The 22,946-nt window shown below is 36.2% G+C and overlaps 1 protein-coding gene across 6 annotated transcripts in view; it reads left to right on the plus strand.

The window, feature by feature from the left end:
- Qki (QKI, KH domain containing RNA binding) overlaps positions 1–22,946 on the plus strand; it is a 116,125-nt gene that overhangs the window by 73,209 nt on the left and 19,970 nt on the right. For all 6 annotated transcript variants that reach the window (XR_003835275.1, XM_021186104.2, XM_021186105.2 and 3 more), the window contains exon 4: positions 7,072–7,215. Coding sequence is in view for 5 of the 6 variants with exons in the window: in XM_021186104.2 (XP_021041763.1) it covers positions 7,072–7,215 (144 nt within the window). In the remaining variant the exon portion in view is untranslated. The remainder of the gene's footprint in view (positions 1–7,071; positions 7,216–22,946) is intronic.

Raw genomic sequence — 22,946 nt, forward strand, 5'->3', positions numbered from 1 at the left:
AGCCCAAAGTTCCAAAGTCCTTCCATAGTCCTCCCCAAAACATGGTCAGGTTGTCACAGGAATACCCCACTCTGCTGGTACCAATTTGTCTTAGTCAGGATTTCTATTCTTGCACAAACATCATGACCAAGAAGCAAGTTGGGGAGGAAAGGGTTTATTCACCTTACATTTCCACATTACTGTTCGTCACTGAAAGAAGTCAGGACTGGAACTCAAGCAGGTCAGGGAGCAGGAGCTGATGCAGAGGCCATGGAGGGATGTTCATTACTGGCTTGCTTCCCCTGGTTTGTTCAGCCTGCTCTCTTATAGAACCCAAGACTACCAGCCCGGAGATGGCACCATCCACAAGGGGCCTTTCCCCCTTGATCACTAATTGAGGAAATGCCTTACAGTTGGATCTCATGGAGGCATTTCCTCAACTGAAGCTCCTTTCTCCGTTATAACTCCAGCTGTGTCAAGTTGACACAAAACTAGCCAGTACAGTTACTAAAGTTAAGTTTAAAAGTAAAATGCAACTATAGAACATACTACAGCAGTGAGGCTAGAGAGATGGCCTAGTGTTAACAATGCGTATTGCCTGTGCAGAAGACTGGGGTTGCATTCCCAGTACCCCATGGTCACTCACAACCACTTTTAAACCCCAGTTCTAGGGTATCTGTTGTCTCTATACCTATGGTAGTTCCTGCATACACACCTGGAACAGACATACAACTAGGCACACACGCATCCATTAAAAATACAATATCTGAATTAAAAAACATACCTGCTGCTGGATTTGATATGGTAGAGAAGAAATTGTGGAAAGGAACCACAGGAACAGCAGAATAGTTGCACACACAGACTGTGAAATGGGGCAGCTGTAACTTCAGCCCTGCTCTAAATTGCTTAAGAAACCCACCCCAGAGCATCGAGGTTGCTCTTATTAAGTAAAGCCCATCAAGAGATACTACCCATAAGAGAAATACTGTCAGGTTGGAAATACAAACATGGAGACTATTTCTAGAAGGTAGCAAACAATGTCTCTATGAATATAAAATAAAATACACTCAAAAGAGGAAAAAAAGTCGGTAATGGTAAAGGTTAATCTATCAGGATAAATACAACTTCATATATGAGCCAAAATATTAAATATAGGCACAAACAGTAATTAATTCCATAATCAGAAATAGGATTTGTTTTGTTTTTGACTGAAGAGAAGATAGACTTTATTCCCACCACCTTAGCCTTCTAGACCTTGTTAAATATTGTACCTAATCATTAGAAACTTTATATTTTAAGTGCACTAGAGTGGAAACTATACATGTCATAGGGTAAGAAAAGATGAGAATTGTATAACTTTGATCATCAAGGAATTAAATATCAAATATTTTGAAAATAACTTAACACAACTTGCTATGACTCATTGGCCAAGACATACGGAGGAATCCAGAAAACATTTTAACTGAATGATTGTAAAGAGTAACAAGATTGTAAACAAGATAGAAAAAGTTAGTGAGGTAAAAACTTGTTTAAAGGGGACTTATTTATACATGTTTTACAAACACAGAAATATCAAAAATAAACAAAGTAAGCTCTGTGTAATTAGAAAGGAGCTAAAAGATTTAAGATGGAGCCGGGCAGTGGTGGCACATGCTTTTAATCCCAGCACATGGGAGGCAGAGGCAGGGGGATCTCTTGAGTTCAAGACCAGCCAGGGCTACACAGAGAAACCCTTTCTCTGGTGTGTGTGTACATATGATGGAAGATACTGAAATTGAAAAAGGACAATAGAGAAATGTAATGAAACTGATTATTTGTCTTTCAGAATATCATTGTGATAGATAAAAAACTAATTAGGCTGATCTATAACAAGTAGAAAATACTGATAATCAGTATCTGTGAAGATGGAGGATATACTAGAGATCCTGTATTTATTTATTTATTTATTTATTTATTTATTTTTTGGTTTTTCGAGACAGGGTTTTTCTGTGTAGCCCTGGCTGTCCTGGACCTCACTTTGTAGACCAGGCTGGCCTCGAACTCAGAAATCCGCCTGCCTCTGCCTCCCTAGTGCTGGGATTAAAGGCGTGCGCCACCACGCCCGGCGATCCTGTATTTATTAAGAAGTTCGTGAAGGGAATGCATGACAAGAGCAATGTTTTGAGACAAGGTGTCATGTAGCACAGGATAACTTTGAACTCTTAATCCTCCTTTCTCGATTTCACAAGCTCTGGGATTTTAGGTGTGTGCCAGTATCTATTGCTCCATGAGGAAATTTAGGACAAAAAGTCAGGCAATTTATATGAGAATAGATTCTTTGAAAAACAAATTATCACCAAGAAGCAACAAATCCTTAATATCTGTATTTTGGTTAAGGTCTGAGCTATATTTTAAAACTTCCCTACAAAGAAAACGTTATACTTTTTATGTATTTGATATTTAGAACGGAAAAATGTAGGAAAAGGTTCATACCAACTTTTTACAAATAATAGTTAACAAATTCATATATTTATAAGTGACCCCCATCACCTACCAGGAAACTAAAATTAAAAGGAGATACTCTCAACTTGGTGAACTTCATCTACAAAATAATTATAATAGCATCAAGTAATAAAATAACTGTGTTTTCCCTCCTATGCTCATAAAGATCCCAGGATGTTTGATTTTATCATGATGGCATGAAAAGATAGCCAGTGCAAGAAAAACAGAGCTGGAGAGGTGGCTCAGGAGTTAACAGTGCTTACTCTTGCAAAGGAGTTTGCTCTTAAGGACCACAATCAGACAGCTCACAACCACCTGTAATTGCAGTTCCCAGGGATCCATTGGCCTTGTCTTTAATCTATGGGTACTCATATACAGATACATGCACACATAATTAAAAAGAAATAATAATAAAAGAAACATCACATAGAACAGAAGATAATTTAAAACTCTTTTCAGACTTGATTCTTTATATAAAAAATGTAGAGCATTATAAATGATCTATTTACCAAATACTATTACTGAATAACATGTAAAGTAGAAAGTACCAAAGGTAACAGGAAGGTTCACATATTTACAGTGAAGCAAACCATCAACACCATACTCAATGAAGTTGGATGCTTGGCATACCTACTATGTGTTTGTTTTATAAGAAAAGTCTTGTCAGATCCAAGAGCCTCAAAAGCTCTTTGTGTTCTAGAAATAAGCTAATGATGGAAAATTAAGTGTCCCTCAAAGTGGCGTGTTTTCACGTCATGAAGAAGGAACACTGAGGTAGTTGAAAAGCTGTGATAAGTATGAAATTTACTGAAGAAGGACACTGAAGGTTAACTCATAAAGGATATTAGTCTGAAAATTAGCAAAATACTAATCTGAAAACAGAAACAGCACATTTATTGTCTTGAATAGCAGTGTCATTTTAACAGTTTTTTTTCTACACTTATTCTTTTCATTGTATTTCTTGGTAAAATGAACATATCAGTGTTCACAGTTTATTTTTATTCAGTCATGTTTTGCATGCCATAGTAGTCTGTGCTGTTGTGTGTGTTGATAGTGTAGCCGTAGCAGTGAATTGTTTAAACCTCCTTGGCTCCCAGATGGTCAAGCATCCACCCAAGAGCTCTCTGGATTCATGAATGAAACACACACATGTGCCAGCTAATTTTCATATGCCTTGATTAGCTCAATGACTGGGCACTTCTAAACCTCCCCTCAACTAGCACACATTCCCCTCTGGTATTCCTGGCTTAACACCTTCTAAATCTATATTTTATCTTTGCTGTCCTGTTACCTTGTGGGCAGCTGCTGCTCCCCACCCCCACCCCCACCCCCAATAGGACCACTTTCCCTTTCCACCTGCATTGTTGGATAATTTTTTCTCTTGCAGCACATCCTCCAAGTCATGGAAATTTTGTTCCTATTCTTCTCTCCCTTGGTCCCTTGGCCATGCAGTCTAAAAGTCCCGCCTCCATCTCCCTGCCCAGCCATTGACTTTAAGGCAATTCCAAATTAAGACAAAGCATTAGAACCAATTCCCAACATGTAGCAACTTAAAGAATAATCATATTTTCCCCAAGCTATTGGAAATTGTTGCCAGGAACTCTAAAATGTCTGGGGTTTTTGTTTGTTTTGTTTTAATCTTAATCTTAATCTTACCTAACTTTAGCAAGTTAGCTTGTTGCCACAATTTCACAGATGTTGGTAGAAGACCAGTGCTTTCTGAATTAGAAGCCAGGCTTTCTGATTGATGTTTAAAAAAAAAAAAGCAAGAGCAATGTCCTCATATTTGCAGCTAGTCTCTGAGTCTGGTGTGTACCAGTGATGTGGAAGGCTATGACACCTGCTTCTGTGACTGTATTTGTAAAAAGGAACGTTGGCCAGGAACCATAACCTTCTAAGCAAGCAGCAGAAAAGATTTTCCTACCCCATCATCATTCAGCATTCTTAACATCCTCTGTGACTAGAAACTGCTTGAAGAGATGACTAAAAGTATTTATAGTATCTGGTGACAGCAGCAGTGGTTAGGCAAGAAGGGCAATACTGTTGCTCTTAAGCATTAATAAGATATGTCACGCTTCAAAAATGTTGCTATGTTACTTAAAAGAATGTCTTAGAATTTGTCCTTGAGATGACTGAGTAGGTAACAATGCTTTCTGCACAAATCTGACTATATGAGTTCAACCCCAGGAAACCTATAGTGGAGAGGAGAGCTGATTCCCCAAAGTTGTTCCCTGACCTCCCTTTATAGGATCTGGCACATGCTTCCCCATATGCATCATATATACACAACAAATAATAAATGAAGTGTAGAAAAGAAATGTCTTAAAATGAGTGAAATGCTGCGTACAAATAAGTACAACAAATTGCAGATACAGTGTAGACGAGGATAATATTAGGAACAGTACAGCGAAAGATTTTAATTATGAATTTGAAAATGTATACAATGTTTTTGTTTGTAAAATACTGTTTCTGTAATGATGTTTATGATAAATATATCATTCCTTGATTTTTTGTTGACTTTTTTTCTGTTGTAGGTGTCCAATTTATAACTGTTAATGACCCCACTATTCTGTGTGTGTGTGTGTGTGTGTGTGTGTGTGTGTGTAGACAAGAGCATGAGGCTAGGTATCTTTTTTCCCTACGTTTCCACATTACTTATCCATTTATTTATTTGTTTTATGCCATGTGTGTTTGCATGTATATCTGTACTCTGTGCAGTGCCCATTGTGAGGTGTTGTGTTCTGGGAGTCAAACCAGACTCTCTAGCAGAGCAGCCAGTGTTGTTAACCTGCTGAGCTGTCTATTATTCAGTATGTATGTATGTATGCTTGAATTTTTAAGATAATCTCACTGATCCTGGAGTCCATTGATTGAGATAGATTACCTGGCCATTGATCCCTCTAGATCCTGTCTGCAACACATGCTGGCACCCTCTCCCCAAAACATGTCTTTTATAGAGTGTTAGGGATCTGAGCTTAGTTCCTGTATTCACAGAACAAGCATTTTATTTGCTGAGCCATCTCACAGCTCTAATGCCTGTTTATTTATAGAGACTTTCACATTGTTGGAAAGATTTTTTTTTTTTTTGTAAATGTCTCTCAGTTTTGTTCTAGGAAGTGGTTGGATCAGTTGGAAAAAGTTTAGCTCCTTAAATCTTGATTTTGTAAATTTTTTAGGCAATACTTGAATAGTGGCTCATACTAAGTTGAATTGTTTCCTTTGAGATACTGATGAGTTATGTGATGTCTCACAGTCTATGATGTGGAGTCCTTTGTAAACTGATTCCTGACCTTTAGAATCCTCTGCCCAGCCTCCATGGATCTGTTGAGTTACAGTACTTGTCTGGATCCTAACAGCTCTCCAGCAGTCTTGAGCCCAGCCTGCTTTTCTTTCCTGGACTCAGATTGCTATCTTTTAGTATCTTCTAGTGGGCCAAGACTAAAACTTGAGTATTGTCAAGTTGGGCAGTTGCAGCTGGTCCCTGTCCTCTCACCATTATTATTTTTCTTCAATGCCTAAATTCCAGTAGCTTGGAATTGTTGCCTCATATACTTTGGTTGTTTTGGATAGAATAAGAAGTGAGCATTGTTCCTGGTTCTTTGTCTCGACTACAAATGATAGGCTCTTAAACATATATGACATAGATGTTTCTCTATGAAACATGTATTGAGGACTTAACACAATGCAAGAGTGAACTTTATAGTTCGTTTTTATTATTTCAAAATTTTGTATAAACACACATATATACATATGCACATCAAATCTAACATGCTAGATCTCCTTCAGTTCCTCCAGGATACCCACATATATTGACCCCAAAATTCATGTTTATGTTTTATTTTAATTTTTAAAAACCCACTAAGCCCATTTAGTGCTGCTCATATGTGCATGGCATACAACATCCACTGGCACATGGGCAACAACCATGGCCACATCCCAAAGAAGAATGATGCTTCCTTGCCTAGCAGCTCTTCATTGTATATACATTTTTAAAAGTAGAAACCGCTGGAAATATAATTAAACCAATATCTAGTCATTTGTTGTGATTTATTGTTTCCATTTACTACTTGAAATACAGCAACCAGTGCTTTATTTACATGATGAGATCTACTTTCAAAATACTTATTCTAGGGTTGACTGGAAACCAGTGTTATTTAAACCTTTTGTAATGAGTGGAGTTATCACTAAATTGGAGGATGAAAGTTTTGATTCATTTCCCATATTGGCAGCTTATTTGCATGATACTGCTAAGTGACTTGTCTAACCTTGATATAAGTACCATGCTTCTCAAATACTCATTATACTTAAAAAAATGGCACTGTGTGTTTTCTAGAGTAGCAATACTATCTCTTGTGATTGTCTTGGTCACTTTTATCTTCAGCTGGATATATAATAGGTGCAGCATGCATGTTTGCTGAGTTCTCATTTGATTGACTAGTCCCATTGCAAGGCTTTTGATTACTTTGGAAACTTAATTGAAAAGCTTTGTACTAGCAAAATAATAAAAAGATTGCTTTAAGTAGTTGGCATTAGGTGTTACAAAAGGTGTATTTTGTCTTTGGGGAAAAAAAAGTATTAGTAACATTGCTTTTTTTTTTTTTTTTTTTTAAAGAGGAGCAAAATAGAGGCAAGCCCAATTGGGAGCATCTAAATGAAGACTTACATGTACTAATCACTGTGGAAGATGCTCAGAACAGAGCAGAAATCAAGCTGAAGAGAGCAGTTGAAGAAGTGAAGAAGTTACTGGTACCTGCGGTAAGTAAATTTTTATCTTGAATTTTTTTACCTTTTCCTTTTTAGATTGACTTGAAATTGTAATGTTAATAAAGTATGAGTTGTTATCTATTAGAGATTTTATTTAACCACAAATATAAAAATAATGTATGGCTCATTAAATATATAGTGTAAAAGACAGGATTGCTCAAACTCTTAGCCAGAAATCCCTGCTTATTTTTGTGAAGGAAGTGATGTGGTAGAGAAACAAGCCTAACTAGCCTACTTTTTAAAAGACACGGTAGACTTTTAAATTGCTCTGTTATTGCCTATCAGGATACTAAAAGTTTTTGGTTTGTTTTCTGTCTTCTTTTTCTTAAAAAAGTTAAGTATGCTGGACAAGGTGGCACATGCATGCAGTCTCTCCCCAACACAGGGGAAGCAGAAGGCAGGCTAATATCTGCAAATTCTAGGCCAGCCTTATACATAGTAAGTCTAGGTCAGTCAGGGCTATATAGAAAGACCCTGTTTCAAAAACCACCAAACAAGCAAAAAACAAAATCCAAAAAGGAGTAAGTAATAGTCATTCAAAAATTAACTAGCTACTAGTGTAACTAGTACTGTGGGAAAGTAGAGTTTGCTCATATGCTAGGTTCTCTTCTGGCATATTTTCTTCTGTAAATAAGTTAATGTTGCATAGTAAAACTTTCTTATTGCATAGTGAAATTTGTGTTCTTACTGAAACCTGAGTTTTACTGATTTCATAGGCACTACTCCAAATGTTTTTATACCTATCAGCTAACAAACACTGTTCAAGGTCATATTTAGAAATCTTATGTGAGACATTGAAAGTAAAATTTGAGACTGGCATCTCATGAGACTTAACACCTCTTTCCATTCTTTCTCTCTATTTTCTTCCCTCAACTCTTCTTCACTTTTTTTATATTGCTGCATAATATCAGACTACTGTTTTTCCCCAGTGGGAAATGAGAAGAAAATGATTTTAAGTAGATTATGAAGCCATCTTTCTCATGTTTCCCACGGAAATATTTCAGTTGGCTGCTCTTAAAGAAGCTAGGAAAATCTATTGTTAGTGTGCTGTCACCAAAACCATTTTGTTGCTTCCATGAATGTGTTTGGGATCTACTGTTGTTTATATCCCAGCGATCTTTATTGATCTTTATTGTCCTCATAGTTCACTTCCTTCCTTCCTTCCTTCCTTCCTTCCTTCCTTCCTTCCTTCCTTCCTTCCTTCCTTTCTTTCTTTCTTTCTTTCTTTCTTTCTTTCTTTCTTTCTTTCTTTCTTTCTTTCGTGTTTGTTTGTTTGTTTTGTTTTGTTTTTCGAGACAAGGTTTCTCTGTGTAGCCCTGGCTGTCCTGGAACTCACTCTATAGACCAGGCTGGCCTGAAACTCAGAAATCCACCTGCCTCTGCCAAGTGCTGGGATTAAAGGTGTGTGCCACCACTGCCCGGCCATAGTTCACTTTCTAAGTGACCTCATACATTAGAAACATTTCCCCATTCATTTGACAAAATTAGTTTCTTGCAAAGAAAGAATTTGATACAAATTCTGTCAATAGATACTTAAGGAACATGGACATGTAGATTGTTTGTAAATATGTACTGTTTGTTAAATCTTATCCTCTTTCCTTAGTAACTGTGTGGTCTTGAAAAGCCGTGCAAAGGGGACTTGTGGGTATTTAGTTGTAGTTTCATAGACAGGAAAGTATTACAGTGATGTGTATCTAACAACACATGTGTTTAATGTAGCAAAAAGAAAATGCTCTAATAGTTTACTATTTATCCATTTTATTTTTCTAGTCATTGCTTTTGTAATTTACTTTTATTCTAAAAGATACTATAGAAGAAGAACATTGATTTAGGAGATTATTAGTGAATTCTAGAAAAATTTGGCCAGTTTCTTTAATTTAGTGGGGAAAAACTAGTGGTGAGATAAGGTTTTGGAGTACCCACTCTTTCATTTATAGAATTTCTTGTTGATTGAGCCTGACTTGAGTTTAGTCTCCAGGTTCAACAGTGGTGGGAGAACCAATTTCTTCTGGAAGCTGTCCTTTGAATTTCACATGAGAGCTATGGCACATTTTAGAATATTTCCCCCTCCACTTCTGCAAAGCTCCCTGAGCACAGAAGACACTCCTTTTAGTACTGAGTCTCCCAAGCAAGTGTTCTTACTCTGTATATTGTCCAATTGTGTTTCTCTTCTTGATATTGGCTGGGCAAGACACTTATCTATGAGTATAGCTGAATGTCACTGGAAGTCACTTTATTGTTGTGTTCTTTTATCAGAACAGTAGTATTTGGATTTCTTGTCTCAGGTTCCTGGCCATGTGAGTGTTCCATCTCATGGAGTGGGCCTTAATTCCAGTCAGATAGTGGTAGTTACTCCCATAATGTTTGTGTCACTGTTGCACCTGTGCATCTACTAGGCCACCATTATAGATCAAATAGATCATAGTTGGATTGGTGTGAACCTGTCTCCTCTTGTAGTATGCAGAGTGGAGTGAAGGCTCTAGGTAGGCACTAACCTACCTTCTTGTTGAGTGAGTTATTTAAATATTGCCTCCAGCAATAGGATATTACTGTCAGTTTGTGAAGAGCAAACAGTAAGTAGCTTCAGTAATGTATCCTGGTTGTTGGGGTTCTATAGAACTCCTTTAACAAGAACTCTAGATGTAATGCATTCCAAAGATTGGATGTCTCATTTGATGGTGAGAGATGTCTACTTGGTACTTGGTCTCCCTGTTGTTTAGTGACTCCATTTATATTTCTTTCATACGTGTATAAATTTTGTAACTACTTCTACTATAGTTAGGTTTCTTTCCATACTATTCCTCAAGTGACCCTGAGTTTTAGCTGTTTCTCCTGTTATTCCTCTCTTATTCTCCCTGCCTTCCTCTTTTTGTTCACTTTAGATTGTTTTCAGTTCTTTTGTGTTGGAAATCTTCTAGCTGTTTATAAACAATAAATTGTTAAATGTAGTCATTTTGTTGTTACAAAGCACTAGAGGTTATTCCTCTTATCTAACTCTAATTGTGTACCTCTTAAAACCGCACTACCCCCATCCCCCAAATCTTCTGTCTCTGTATTCACTATCCTACATTCTGGGTCTGTGAAACCAACTGTTTTAAACTTCATCATGTGAGGGAGAACTAAAACAGCATTTATTTATATTAGCTGTATTTGTTGAAAAAAATTTCAGAAATTTAACTAGAATTAGATGACTTATACTTCAAATCTGATGTTAATGTTACTTGTTTACTTTCTAAACATATTTTAGAAGCTAGAATATTTTTTTCTAGTGTGACCTTATACAACTACAGTTTTCTATGTTGTGAAAGAGTCATTAATAGTGTTATTCATGGTTTCCCCTAGTGACATGTTTTTAGGCATAGATTTATAACAATACTGCATTGAGTGTTTACTTACTTTTGTATATCTTTAAGGCACAATAAAGGGAATAGAGAACCATGGATTAGGGAAATGCTGCTTTAGTTAATGATTACAAAATGCTTTTGAAGAGATAATTTTGAGAAATACGTAACTGAAATGTGTAGTACAAGTATTTGCATATCTTAAGAGTGTTCTCAGTTACTGAGAACAGAAGTGGTCCTGTGTCCTGTTTGGAAAATACCATGGTGCCCAACAAAGTTGAGTGAGCTGGAGATATGTGTGAGGTAATTGGGAAAGTAGGTTAAGGCATTGTGTCTTTATTCTGAAATAGGTTGTTGGGAGAGATCGACAGGAATGGCATGATTTGATGCCTGTTTCAATGGATTCTTCTGGGTGCTTAGCTAGTAGGCTTTGAGGGCAGTGGTGGAAGCTCAGATGCTACTTAGCATTCAATTCAAGTGCTTATTCAGAATAGGTCATGGCTAGATACACAGAAGTTGTTTGGACAAGAGTAAAGGATGATGGAGGTGTTTGATGAAGGGTTTATTTTGAAGGTGAAATTAGTTGACAGGAATTTTGATTAGACTTGATATAGTATGATATGTGATTCCTTAAAGCAATTGATGCCTTTTATTTACATTGTTAGAAACAAAGAAACTGGATTTGGAAATGTGAAAATTGAGAAACCAGATGATGAGTTGTTTCACATGGCAGTAATAAATGGGAATTTGATGAGAACATGGAGCTGTCATATCACAGGCATTTAGAGCCAAAGGATTGGAAGTGCATATCATCAAAAAACTGGATTAAAATTACTCCTAAGTTACCTTCTAGGAAGTTTGTACTAATGTAGCAGAAAATGCCTACTGCCTAATGGTCTCAAACCTGGGTGTTTCCCAGGGTTTAAATCCATGGCCAAGTTCTGTAGGAAAATATGAATAATTTTGCTCTGTTTTGTTTTTTTAGCCATGCTTGGCCTGGAGCTGGCATTCTCAAATGCTGAGAATTACAAGCTAATGCATCAATTTCTCTCCTCTCCTCTCCTCTCCTCTCCTCTCCTCTCCTCCCCTCTCCTCCCCTCCCCTCCCCTCTCTTCCCCTCTCCTCCCCTCCCCTCCCCTCCCCTCCCCTCCCTCTTTTTTCTCTTTCTATGCTTAGAAGTGATATACTACAGTCTCTGGTCTCATCTCATTGCAAGGGACTGTTAGTTTGCTTATGATATCATTTAAAGATTAAATTTGCAGCTGAAGCCCAAAATTGTCTTGTTTTTGTTCTTACACTTGGCATCAGTCTTTTCTAGAAAGATAAAAGGACAATTCTGTGCCCCCCCTTTTTTTTTTGTGGAGAAAGCTGAATCTAGGGGGTGTGGGGTGAGGCGTGGAACACTGTCAACATTGCTAGATCTGAGCTTTATAATTAAATGGAATTAAATATGTTTGTAGTTTTATCTCTGCTGGGTTTTAAGGCTCATAAATCTGACAAACGTTATATCCTTACTTGTTATACAGTTCTAACCTGTCTATTTTTAAAATGTTAAATGTAATATTTTAGTAAGTCACATTTGGTTTTGTGTGTGTGTATGTATGTATGTGTTTTAAATTTAAAAAGTTGTTATATATTGTTATGTGTGTGCAGGGAGTGTTGATGTGTTTGAATGGGGGTGCAGGTAAGGAGGTGAGAGGGCAACCTCTTAGGTATTGGTGTACATCTTTAACCTTGTTTGAGTAGGGTTTGTTGTTTCTGCTGAGTGTATGGTGTTTCTTGGAATATGAAGGTCCAGGAGGTTTTCTGTTTCTGACTCTTGTCTCCCCATAGGAACACAGGGAATACAGACATGTGCCATTGTACACAGTTTTATCTGCATTTTCGGGGTGGAAACTTGTGTCCTCATGCATGCTCAGCAAATACTTCCCTACCTTCTGGAGCAATATCCAAAACCCAAAAGTGGGTTTTTGGTTTTACCTTGTTTGTTTTTGTTTTGATTTGAGACAGGTTTTTACAGTGTAGCTCTGGCTATGAAGAGTCACCTGTTCCTAGAAGCTCAAAAGATTTTGCCTCTGCTTCCAGAGTACTAGGATTGATGGTCTATCTGATTAATGATGCTGGACCTAAATTTGGGTTTTAAAACAACTTTAAGTGGATTTCATTCCTTTTGCCAGTAAGCATACAACAAATGATATGCCAATTTCCCCCTCAGAAAATAGTTCAGTATTCAAATCTAACTTCATAATTAATAAAAGTTTTGCAATGGCCATATATCATTAGAATCAGATATTTAGAAGACTCGTTTTGTAGGAAATAATGTTTTTATTTCACTTTTGTTTGCTAGAGTACTTTAATCCTTTTGTTTTCTAATTTACTAATAGACCGTGCATTAAGTAGGCATGAGTAGCTTTTTTTCATTATAGATAGTATTTTATTGAACAAGTCCATATTTATTGTCTAAGTATCTACTACAAATATACTCAAAAGTCTTTAGAGACTTATCCTCAATAGAAACTGTTGGTGTGAGCCGTGGTAGCACGTACACCTTTAATTCCAGCACTTGGGAGGCAAAGGCAGAGGCAGACAGATTTCTGAGTTCAAGGCCATCCTGGCCTACATGGAGAAACCCTGTCTCGAAAAACAACAACAACAACAAAAACCGAGAAAAAAAAAAAAAAGAAAAGAAACTGTTGATAATTCTGCCTTCTTTTTGAGGGTAGGCACAGATGGGGTTTGGAGGCCAGGTTTCCCTGTGTAGCCCAGCCTGAGCTCAGGCTCCTCCTGATTGAGTCTGCCACCCTGAGTTCTAATACTAAGGTCTGAAGCCATCATGCTGGGCCTCCATAAGATCTCCTTGGGTTGGAAGAGTACCCTCACTTGTCGTTCTCACTCCTTTCTAGTAGTTCTCCCTAGTAAGCAGGTAAAGTTGATATATTTTTAAAATGTCAAAAATCAAAGAAAATCATTCAGTTTTATCATTTTACTCAAGTAAAACTCAAACTGTACCACACTATCTCTTCTGAAAGTGGAAGAGGAAATGAGCTGTTTGGCTTGATAGTCTTTGCTGTATAGTACAGTCTTCTTTGACATTTTAAAAATATTAGGATTTGGGGGGTTAGGTTCTAAAAGTTTCTAATGTTTCTTGTAAATGGGGGGAGGATTTTTGTCCTCTCAGAGTCTAGACCTGCGATGATAGGAAGGTGGATACTCTATTATTGAGTTATCTCCATAGCTTTGAAAAACAATTTCAAGGCACTAGGTTGCCATACCAGATATTACTGTGTGAAGATACATTAAACAGAGCTTATATAGGGAGAAATATGCCTTGTGTTAGGGCTTGATACAGTGGTAGCATTATTTTAGGTACATTATAGGAGAGTATTAGTATTACTTGGAATTATTGGGATATACGATAATTGGCAAACTAGTTTTCATGATTATTTTCCTTTTCCTAAGTGGACTTTAAAAATAATTATAACTTGCAAAATGTCCAAGGAATTTGTATTTGCTGGCCAGTTAGGCTCTGGGCAAAATGATTATTTGTAACTTTGATTTTCTAGAAATTGTTTATATTAGTAATTAGATCACAGAAATTTCATAAGGCCCTTAATATCGATGTTGAACTATGTTCTTAGAACTAGAAAACTTGACCCCTTTAAAAATAAATTGGTCTGTTACCAAATTTTTTTGGGGGGGGGGCAAAGTTCTTCATGTCTTAGCATAGCACCCCTCTACAAATCAACGACAATGATTCACTTCCATGTTGGACCTTTCAAATTGTTTTTTTTTTTTTATATTTTATATCACAGAAAGGTTGTATATTATCTTATCTCGTGTATAGGTTATCTCATGTATTTGTTATTTTTTGTTATCTTGACACAAATTAAAATCATCTGAGAAGAGGAAACTCAGTTGAGAAATCACCTTCATCAGATTAAACTGTGGGCATGCCTGGGGGATATTTTCTAGTTATAATTGTTGTAAGCATGTGGTAATACTAGATATGTACCTGAGCATGCCGGTAAGCAGCATTCCTCCACGGTCACTGTTTTGAGTTCCTGCCTGGTGGTCCTGCATTGGCTTCCCTAAGTGATGGACTGGGAAGTGCTATCCAAGGAGCTTTCCTTCTCAAGTTTGTTTTAGTCTGTGTCTTATCACAACAGAAACCAAATTAGGATATCTCCCAATTCTGTAGTCAGTGTTTTCTTTTACTTTTGCTACATTAATGTTGTCATACCCTACAAATTTCTAGCTTTGTTTTGTTTTTTTGGTTGGCTGGTTGATCTTTTACTTTTGTGGCATAGAATCGTGACCTGTTTTCAGTTCTTGGTATTTCATGTACCTACTAAATTAGTTGGTTTGGGTTATGCCTTTAAGTTAACCCAGCTTCTTGTCTCTTACTGGGTTTCTCAAAGTTTATTTTACTTTTAGTTTGAGTCATATCAAACAAATACTTCTTTCTTTTTGTTATGTGCCTCTCTTGTTCTTGTATTAGCATAAAGGCTCTTAAATACGAATAATTCTGAATTGATATTCAGAATTTCTCTTGTGTTTCTAATATCCTTCTGGTAAAAATATTTATCATAAAGTTCATTTATAAATTTTTTATCTATAATAGTGCTCGTTTTCATCATGATGTCAATTTTTGATTTCATTTTTCTTGATCAAATTCATTAGTCTTCTAAATTTTACATTCTGATTTTTGTTAACTTTTCTCTTACTGTTTCATTACCTCTGCTTTGCTTTTCTTCTGTTTTATTTGAGCTTGGACATTTTAAATAGTGATCTGATACCTTTCTTTAATAGGTAGAAATATGGCTATGGTACATATTACTATTTATTTCAAAATATTTTCTAATTTCTTTTGTAATATTTAGAACTTTTCTTTGTATCAACATTGGTTGTTTTTAATTTAGTGTTGTTCTTGATGAATATATTCTATGTGTTTTTGTCTTTTAAAATATGATTACTATACTTTTTATATTATTTACCTATTTAATTTGTTAGGTAAATCTAGGGCTCTATGCCTCATAAGTATGTCTGGCAGGGACTTACCTCTGAACTGTATCCCCAGCCCTCATGATAGCCCAGTGATATTGTCTACTTTAATGAACATCTCATTTACTTAAGTATCCTTGTATATGGATGTATATTCTGCAGTAATTGGGTCTTTGGTTTTTAAGTCTCATTTAGATAAAAGTGGTTGTGAATGTATCAGTCTTTTCATTGGTTGTAAATATTCTCCTCTCTGGCCCTCAAAGGGCAGATGGACTTGATGCACGCATGTAGGTATCTCTCTCTAACTGACAAAACCTGTCTGAACAGGGGTTGACATTAGTGTTCTTCATGGTAGCAGCTTTCCTCTTGTAATCCTGACCTTTATTCCCTCCCACCCCCAAACACCAATTATTGTATTCAGTTTTCTATAGATAGTACCAAGCAGTGTGACTTACCTGCCTTTGATGGGCGTTGTAAAAGTGGTTACTTTAGCTGTGTGAAAGTGTGAGATATGTGTTCCCCCTTCCTCTTTCCTGTGTTAAAAGGATTGGTTACCTCAACTGCAGCATTGGAGAAGCCAGTAGCAGATTCAGTTCCTGATAATGGGAGGCACTATATGTAACATGAATCTATGCAGTAATTCTCTTCCTGGTCCACAAAATGTGAAAATGTCCTAGTGAAACCCATTATGCGCCATGCTAAGTCTAATGCAATTTTTAGAAAAGAAAATGTGTGTGTGTGTGTGGGGGGGAACAGTAGGCATTTTTATACATCATTATTTCAGAAGGGATTCAAAAAATTCCAGATGAGGGAAACAGGATATTTTTGTTGCTGATATGAAGACTAAGAAGAAAGTGGAACTAAGGGCCTTCATCTCCTAATCTTTTTCTAAAGGAAAACCCTTTCCATGTGTTATGCCAGGACTGAACTGGAAAGCTGAACTGAAAAGTACCAACTTCTGACTAGAGAAATTTATGGTACCAAGAAACAGGAATTTACACTGAAATCTCTTGTTTGTTTGTTTGTTTTTTCGAGACAGGGTTTCTTTGTATAGCCCTGACGGTCCTGGAACTCACTTTGTAGACAAGGCTGGTCTCAGAAATCCACCTGCCTCTGCCTCCTAAGTGCTAGGATTAAAGGCGTGTGCCACCACCACCTGGCTTTACACTTAAATCTTAAGAGACTCTGTACATACATAGATGTCATTACGCTCAGACAGTTCATACAGTGTTTTGGGGCTGTATGGCTTTGTGATAGAATCCTTCTGTTTTCATGTTTACTCAAGGGTATTATGAACTTAAATATGAATGAGTTTTTAATATATATTTGATTTTTTAGAAGCATTAGCATTCATAGGGATCTAAGTTAATATGAATTAAATAATTGGTTTTAATATATTACTGCAAATTTTCCAGCTGAGAAATTGGAAATTTTAAGTGTGCTGATTAATCAAGGAATATTTTGAAATTTTGAAATATATTTATCATAAAAAATCATTTTAAATTTCTTTTTAGAAATACCAGTTATCACTGTCATTGAAATTGAGAAAAAATTAAGAGAAAATAATATTTTATAATATATATTTTCATATTTCTCAGGAGTTCTTCTTTGCTTAATGTTCTATGGATTTGACTCATGGTAAATTGTTTTAATTATAATCTGAAAATAAGTTCAAAGTAATGATGATAGTAAGAGGCATCTGGATACTGAAATAGTTTCTTCAAGACATTTTTAAGCCAGATTGTCAGCCAGTGGCTGCTCTTGGACAAGTACTAGTAGCTGAAGTCTATGAATAAGTCCTAGTGACTGAAGTATGTGAAGTATTTCGGCTTTGTTTGTTTTGGTGAGAAAAAGAAATTAAAAGATGTTTAAACATCTAACCAAAATGCCAGAAATGAATGCAGTTCAGAGAGAGAGAGAGAGAGAACACACACTTGTGAAGAGGGTGTTTCTGTGCTCGCTGCCATTTTCATCTGAATGGGACTCAGTGTTGTAATTAGCAGTCTCTTTGGAGTGTCAGAGCAGAATTACCATTGTGATGCTTAGCTGTGGGATAAAAGCATTGGATTGGGTCTGCCTGTCTGCCAAACTAAATGAGTTGCCATGGGAATTTTCAAATGTTTGAGGCGGTTACTTATAGTAATTTGATGGGTTTGAATAAACTCATAAATTACAGGTTTAGGAAAAAGAAGCCAGTCCTTCTATAGATGAGGTTTTTGTAGAGGCCTATGGCCTCATAAGTTCTTGATGAGAGTGAATTGATCCCTGCTCACATGAGGCCAGTTTATTAGGGCTTGTGACTGTCTCTCCTCCCCCCTCCCACCCCCCAATAACCCCACAAATGCATGACAAGCACATGTAAGGAAAGAGTTTGACATCTCTGGAGAAGAGTGTGACAGTTCTGGTCATGACTTTGTTCTGTATTCAGCACTGCAGAGCATTGTTGGAAGAATAATTTGTTTTTATAAACAATAAGGTAATATTTTAAGTTCATACTATATGTAAATAATAAATAATGTATTTTTACACCTAGGAGACACAAAGGGTAGAATAAAATTAAAAAAAAAAAAAAACCAAACATTTTGGATTCAAGTGTGGTTTTCAAGCTTCAATAAGTGGTATTATTCAGGTTTCATGTACATGTTCTCAGAATAAACTTCAACTTTCTCCGGTGTCCCCAAAGAAATTATATGTTAGCATAACTTTTGAATAAGTGTCCAAAGTGGGGACCATCATAGTGTGTACAATACCATTTGTCCTCAGGACACTGACCATAATAATCAGTTTCTGTGTGCGTGTTTTTATCTATTTTTTTAGATTAAACACTCAAAGCTGAAGTATTTAAATTTTTAAGACTGTATAATTGATTCATAAATAGATAAAGTATTATGGGGAGCCTACTGTAAGTAACGAGGTTGCGGTTTCATAGCGAAAATAGTGAAATAGTATAGGAATAATAAACTGGATACCTGAAAATATTGTTACATCTTTCAAAATACATTATTAGGGGGACACAGTTATATTAGAAAAGGATAATTATTTAGTTGATAAGTGGCAAAGTAAAATATTTTTAAAGTAAAATGTTCTTGTTAATCTTTATTGCATGGTGTTTTGTTGAATGTTGGCATGTCTGAATAGCATCTTGTATTCCTAATATTTTAGTTGACCCATGGGTGAAACTTGAATCAATGGTGGGTACATTTTTAAAGGTATACTTGAGTGTAAAGTAAAGGTCCATAGAGGAGTCCTCCCTCACCAGATCTCAAGAGTTTCAGTAGAGGTCCTTAGAATCCAATTGGCATAAGACTGTGCTGTGTATGAGGCTCTCTGCTGTGTGCTGCTTAAGCACATGTGACAGGACAGAAAAGAACTTACAGAAATTGACATAGACTGGTTGCTTTCCTCTCTTCTTTCCTCTTCCTCTTCCTCTTCCCCTCCCCTCCCTTCAACTTTTAAAATAAAATTTAATTCATTTCTGATTCAGTTATCTTTTATACAACTTCACTTTTAGTTGTGTGTTCTACTTAGGGCAAGAACAACTAGAATCAGGGTTACACGTAGCTTTGTTTTCTCTTCTCTTCTCTTCTCTTCTCTTCTCTTCTCTTCTCTTCTCTTCTCTTCTCTTCTCTTTTCTTTTTGTTTGTTGTTTTTGTTGTTTTGTTTTTTTCGAGACAGGGTTTCTCTGTGTAGCCCTGGCTGTCCTGGAACTCACTCTGTAGACCAGGCTGGCCTCGACTCATAAATTTGCCTGTCTCTGCCTCCCAAGTGCTGGGATTAAAGGCGTGCGCCACCACGCCTGGCACACATAGTTTTCTTGAGTAATTGACTATTAACAATCTGGTTACTGTTTGTCCTGTAATGCTATCAGGCTCAGGCTTCCAAAACAAGTGGGAGCACTTTTCTGCACACTTGGGTGTTTTGTACTCAGTGAAGCTCTGTGTTGTCTGTCGCTCAGTGTCTCATCTGTGATAATACTGAACAGCTTGCACAAAGAGCCATTCTTGTGTCGACTTATTGAAGGACACCTCATCTTGACATGTGATTGACAGTTTAGTTTAGATAGCTTATAACTCAAGATTGGAGTTGTTAACAAATAGAGAATAATGACAGCAGAGCAGTGTATTTATTCTTTAAGAAAAGTTTTTGTGATATATATCCAGTGCCCTGTTTTCAACTGTATATTCTGTGCATCCATCCGAATTTGCATATTAAATTTAATATATAGAACTTCATACATGGTTGTTAAACAATATTTATAGCCCATATTTAAATAAGCACTACATTTACTAGGTTAATTTTAGTTCTTTTACACTTAAGTGTATGATATACATCCTGGATTCTTTATTTTTTAATATTTAAAATATGTTTAATAGAAGAAACATAGATGAATAACCTCTCTGTGTTTCTCCTTCAGTTTGGTTGTTTTCATACTCCCTTTAATTTGTTTGCATGCTTTTCTGATGGTTGGTGAGTAGCCTTGTGTTCCTTGTATTAAGTAGAACATTGTGGACCACACACTGTGTTAACACCCTTGACACTGGATTGACAAAACTAGGAAAATCAAATGTCTCCCAACAGTTTATACTTTTTTCACTCTCATTTAACTTTTTGTGACATTTCATTTTTAGTGTGTGATACTTTTATTGAAATCATTAATAGTAAATGTAGCATTTTAATATATTAATGTTCAGATAAGTATTGTAATTTGAATTCAGGTAAGCTTGTTTGGTAGCACTGGTAGCATTATTTTCTAATTTCGTTTTGATAATCAAACTTTAAATTTAAATTTAATTCAGAAGTGATTTTCAGATTATCCCATTCATTAGTAAGAAGATTCCTTTATGGAAATTAATTTTGAAACCATAGTAATGAATTGTGAAGATGATTTTTATTTTATTGTGCCTTTATGGGGACAGAAGACATTTACTCTTTATAAATAAAATATGTCAACTTGTTTTCAGTTAATACTTCAAGCTTCATTTTGATTAACAGTAGTATATAAAATCTGAGTAAGTTGGCAAATTTTCAAAATAGCTAACTTTTTGATATTAGTGCTTTAATAAGTTCTGTGAGATGGGTGGTGATATTCTCTACTAAAAGAAAAGGAAACTATGATTGTTACATTTAGAAATTACATGTGTATGCAGATAAGATTAAAAGCAGCAGTAAGTGACTGGAAAACTAGTTCTTTTCATAAACCTCTATTGAGAAACTACTACTTACCAGGCTACTCCAGTGCTACAGCATACAGCAAAGACTTTTACTCACTAATACAAGTTAGAAAAGAAAACAAGCAGAAGTGAACTTCCTGATTCCTTGGTTTGGTCATTGGTGTCCACTGTAGAGAAGTGTTATACTTTCATTGAGTCAGATGCTTTCCAGATAATACTGCTCCCAGATAATCACATCTGTGAGGATATCTGCAGTTATCATGTGGCTAATCTGATACTCCAACACAAAATGTCTTTTCTTTGTCTCTACCTGGACACTATAAAGATGTCTTAAACATAATATTTCTACAGTCCTTCCCTTTCTTACATTCAGCGATCCTCCCTTGTTTTCTGTATGAATGACAGCTTTGCCTAATGTCCTCCACTTTCATTCATTTCTGATGCTCCTAGTTTCTTTTCCTTCCCAAATTCTCCTTTTGGTAGTGGTACATTGTTTCTCTGTGTCTTTTTCTTATGGTACTTGTAGATAAAGCTAACACACACACACTTCAGTAAGTCTGTTCTATTCACTACCAATGGACACTTAAGTAACTTAAACATTATTCTAGACCTTGAAGCCTTCAGTGGTCCTTTTGTTACAATAGTATTTGAGTTCTTTTCCTTTTACATTTGTTTGCTGTATACACAGATTAATAGGTCAAAGGTCAACTTGGAGGAGTTGGTTGTCTGTTTTGACTGTGTGGTTCCTAGGGATAGAATTTAGGTCATCATGCTTGGCAGCAAGCGCCATAACTAATCAAACCGTCTTAGCAGTCCTCCTTGATTTCTTGATGTGCTTTTTAGTTCTTTTTAAGTACTTTTTTTTTCTCCCTTATTTTTTTCCTGATAGTATGTTACTAATTTCATAGATTCATTTAGTGTCACATTGATTGACATGCTGTACTATATAATATTATAAAGTCTCGGAATAGAGACTAGACATAGCACAGTGTGTACAGTTGTGGCCAGACACAGGTGACCTTATATAATTTTCCCTTTTAAAGCATAGTTACTCTGGTGCTGCAGGCATAATGTTTAAGGTGACACTGTTCAGGCCCCGAGTTTGAGCTCTAGACTTGACACATACTCTAGTAGCTAACTTAAATGGTCGCATCAAGATAATTTACAGTGCTATGTAATTTTACACTTAAGAACTTGAGGAATAGCCAAATGTGGTGCATATGTTTAATCTATTACTATTACTTGAGAAGCAGAGACAGGGAGATCTCTGAGTTTGAGGTCAGTCTAGAGACTGTCTCAACAAAAAGCAAAAATAGCCAACTTCCCCTTCCTCCTTTCCCTCCTTTTCTTCTTCCTCCTCCTAGTACTAGTACTGATGATGATGATGATGGGACAATTTGGATTTCAAAAATAAAATGTTTTACTTTCCTACAGGGATGTTTTCTTTTCATCCTAAATCTGCTTCATTCTTCAATTGTGACTAAACTATAGCTTTTGTTACTAAGGGAAGTAAGACAGAGATACATTTGTTTTCTTCTAGTTTCACTGTAAAACAGTGCAGTCAGTGGCAGAGCTAATAATGGTGCTGAGTGCTTCACAAGTTATTAAGATTAAATTAAATAATAAATACTTAACTCTTTGCATGAGAAATGTTTAATTGAATGATTTCCTGACCAAGGAAAGTTTCAACAGTCTTGGACCAAAACAGCAGTACACAAGTACCAGTCTTGCCTGGTAATGTAGTCAAGATATAAAATTGTTCAAGCCTTCCCTCAGAAGCTGTGTGATGTTTTAAGTAACTTTACTGTTTGTGCTGAGCCACATTCACAGCTGTCCTCAGTAATGTGAGCAGTAGGCTGCATGTTGGACACACTAATAGATGTAGCATTATTTACATATGGGTTTGAATGTTTAAAATTCTTCTGGTTAGATAAGTGTACTTCATGCTTTCTACCATAACTTGCTGATAAATTGTGGCCACTAAGACAGGTATTACATTTAAGGAGAAAGTTAGAGGGACTAGAAAATAGAAGGTGAAGCTTTTTTCTTAACATGCCTAGGACTTTTGACTCATGAATTTGTTAGTGAAATAGCAATTTAACCTATGCTTGAATTGAGAACTTTCTGCAAAGATAAGCAAGGTTCTATAACCTGGTTGAAATGATGACACTCTGCATTCTGTAGGAGGCTTCTTCAGTCAGAAGGATGA

This window comes from Mus caroli, chromosome 17 (genome assembly GCF_900094665.2).
Source record: "Mus caroli chromosome 17, CAROLI_EIJ_v1.1, whole genome shotgun sequence".
NCBI classification, from domain to species: Eukaryota; Metazoa; Chordata; class Mammalia; order Rodentia; family Muridae; genus Mus; species Mus caroli.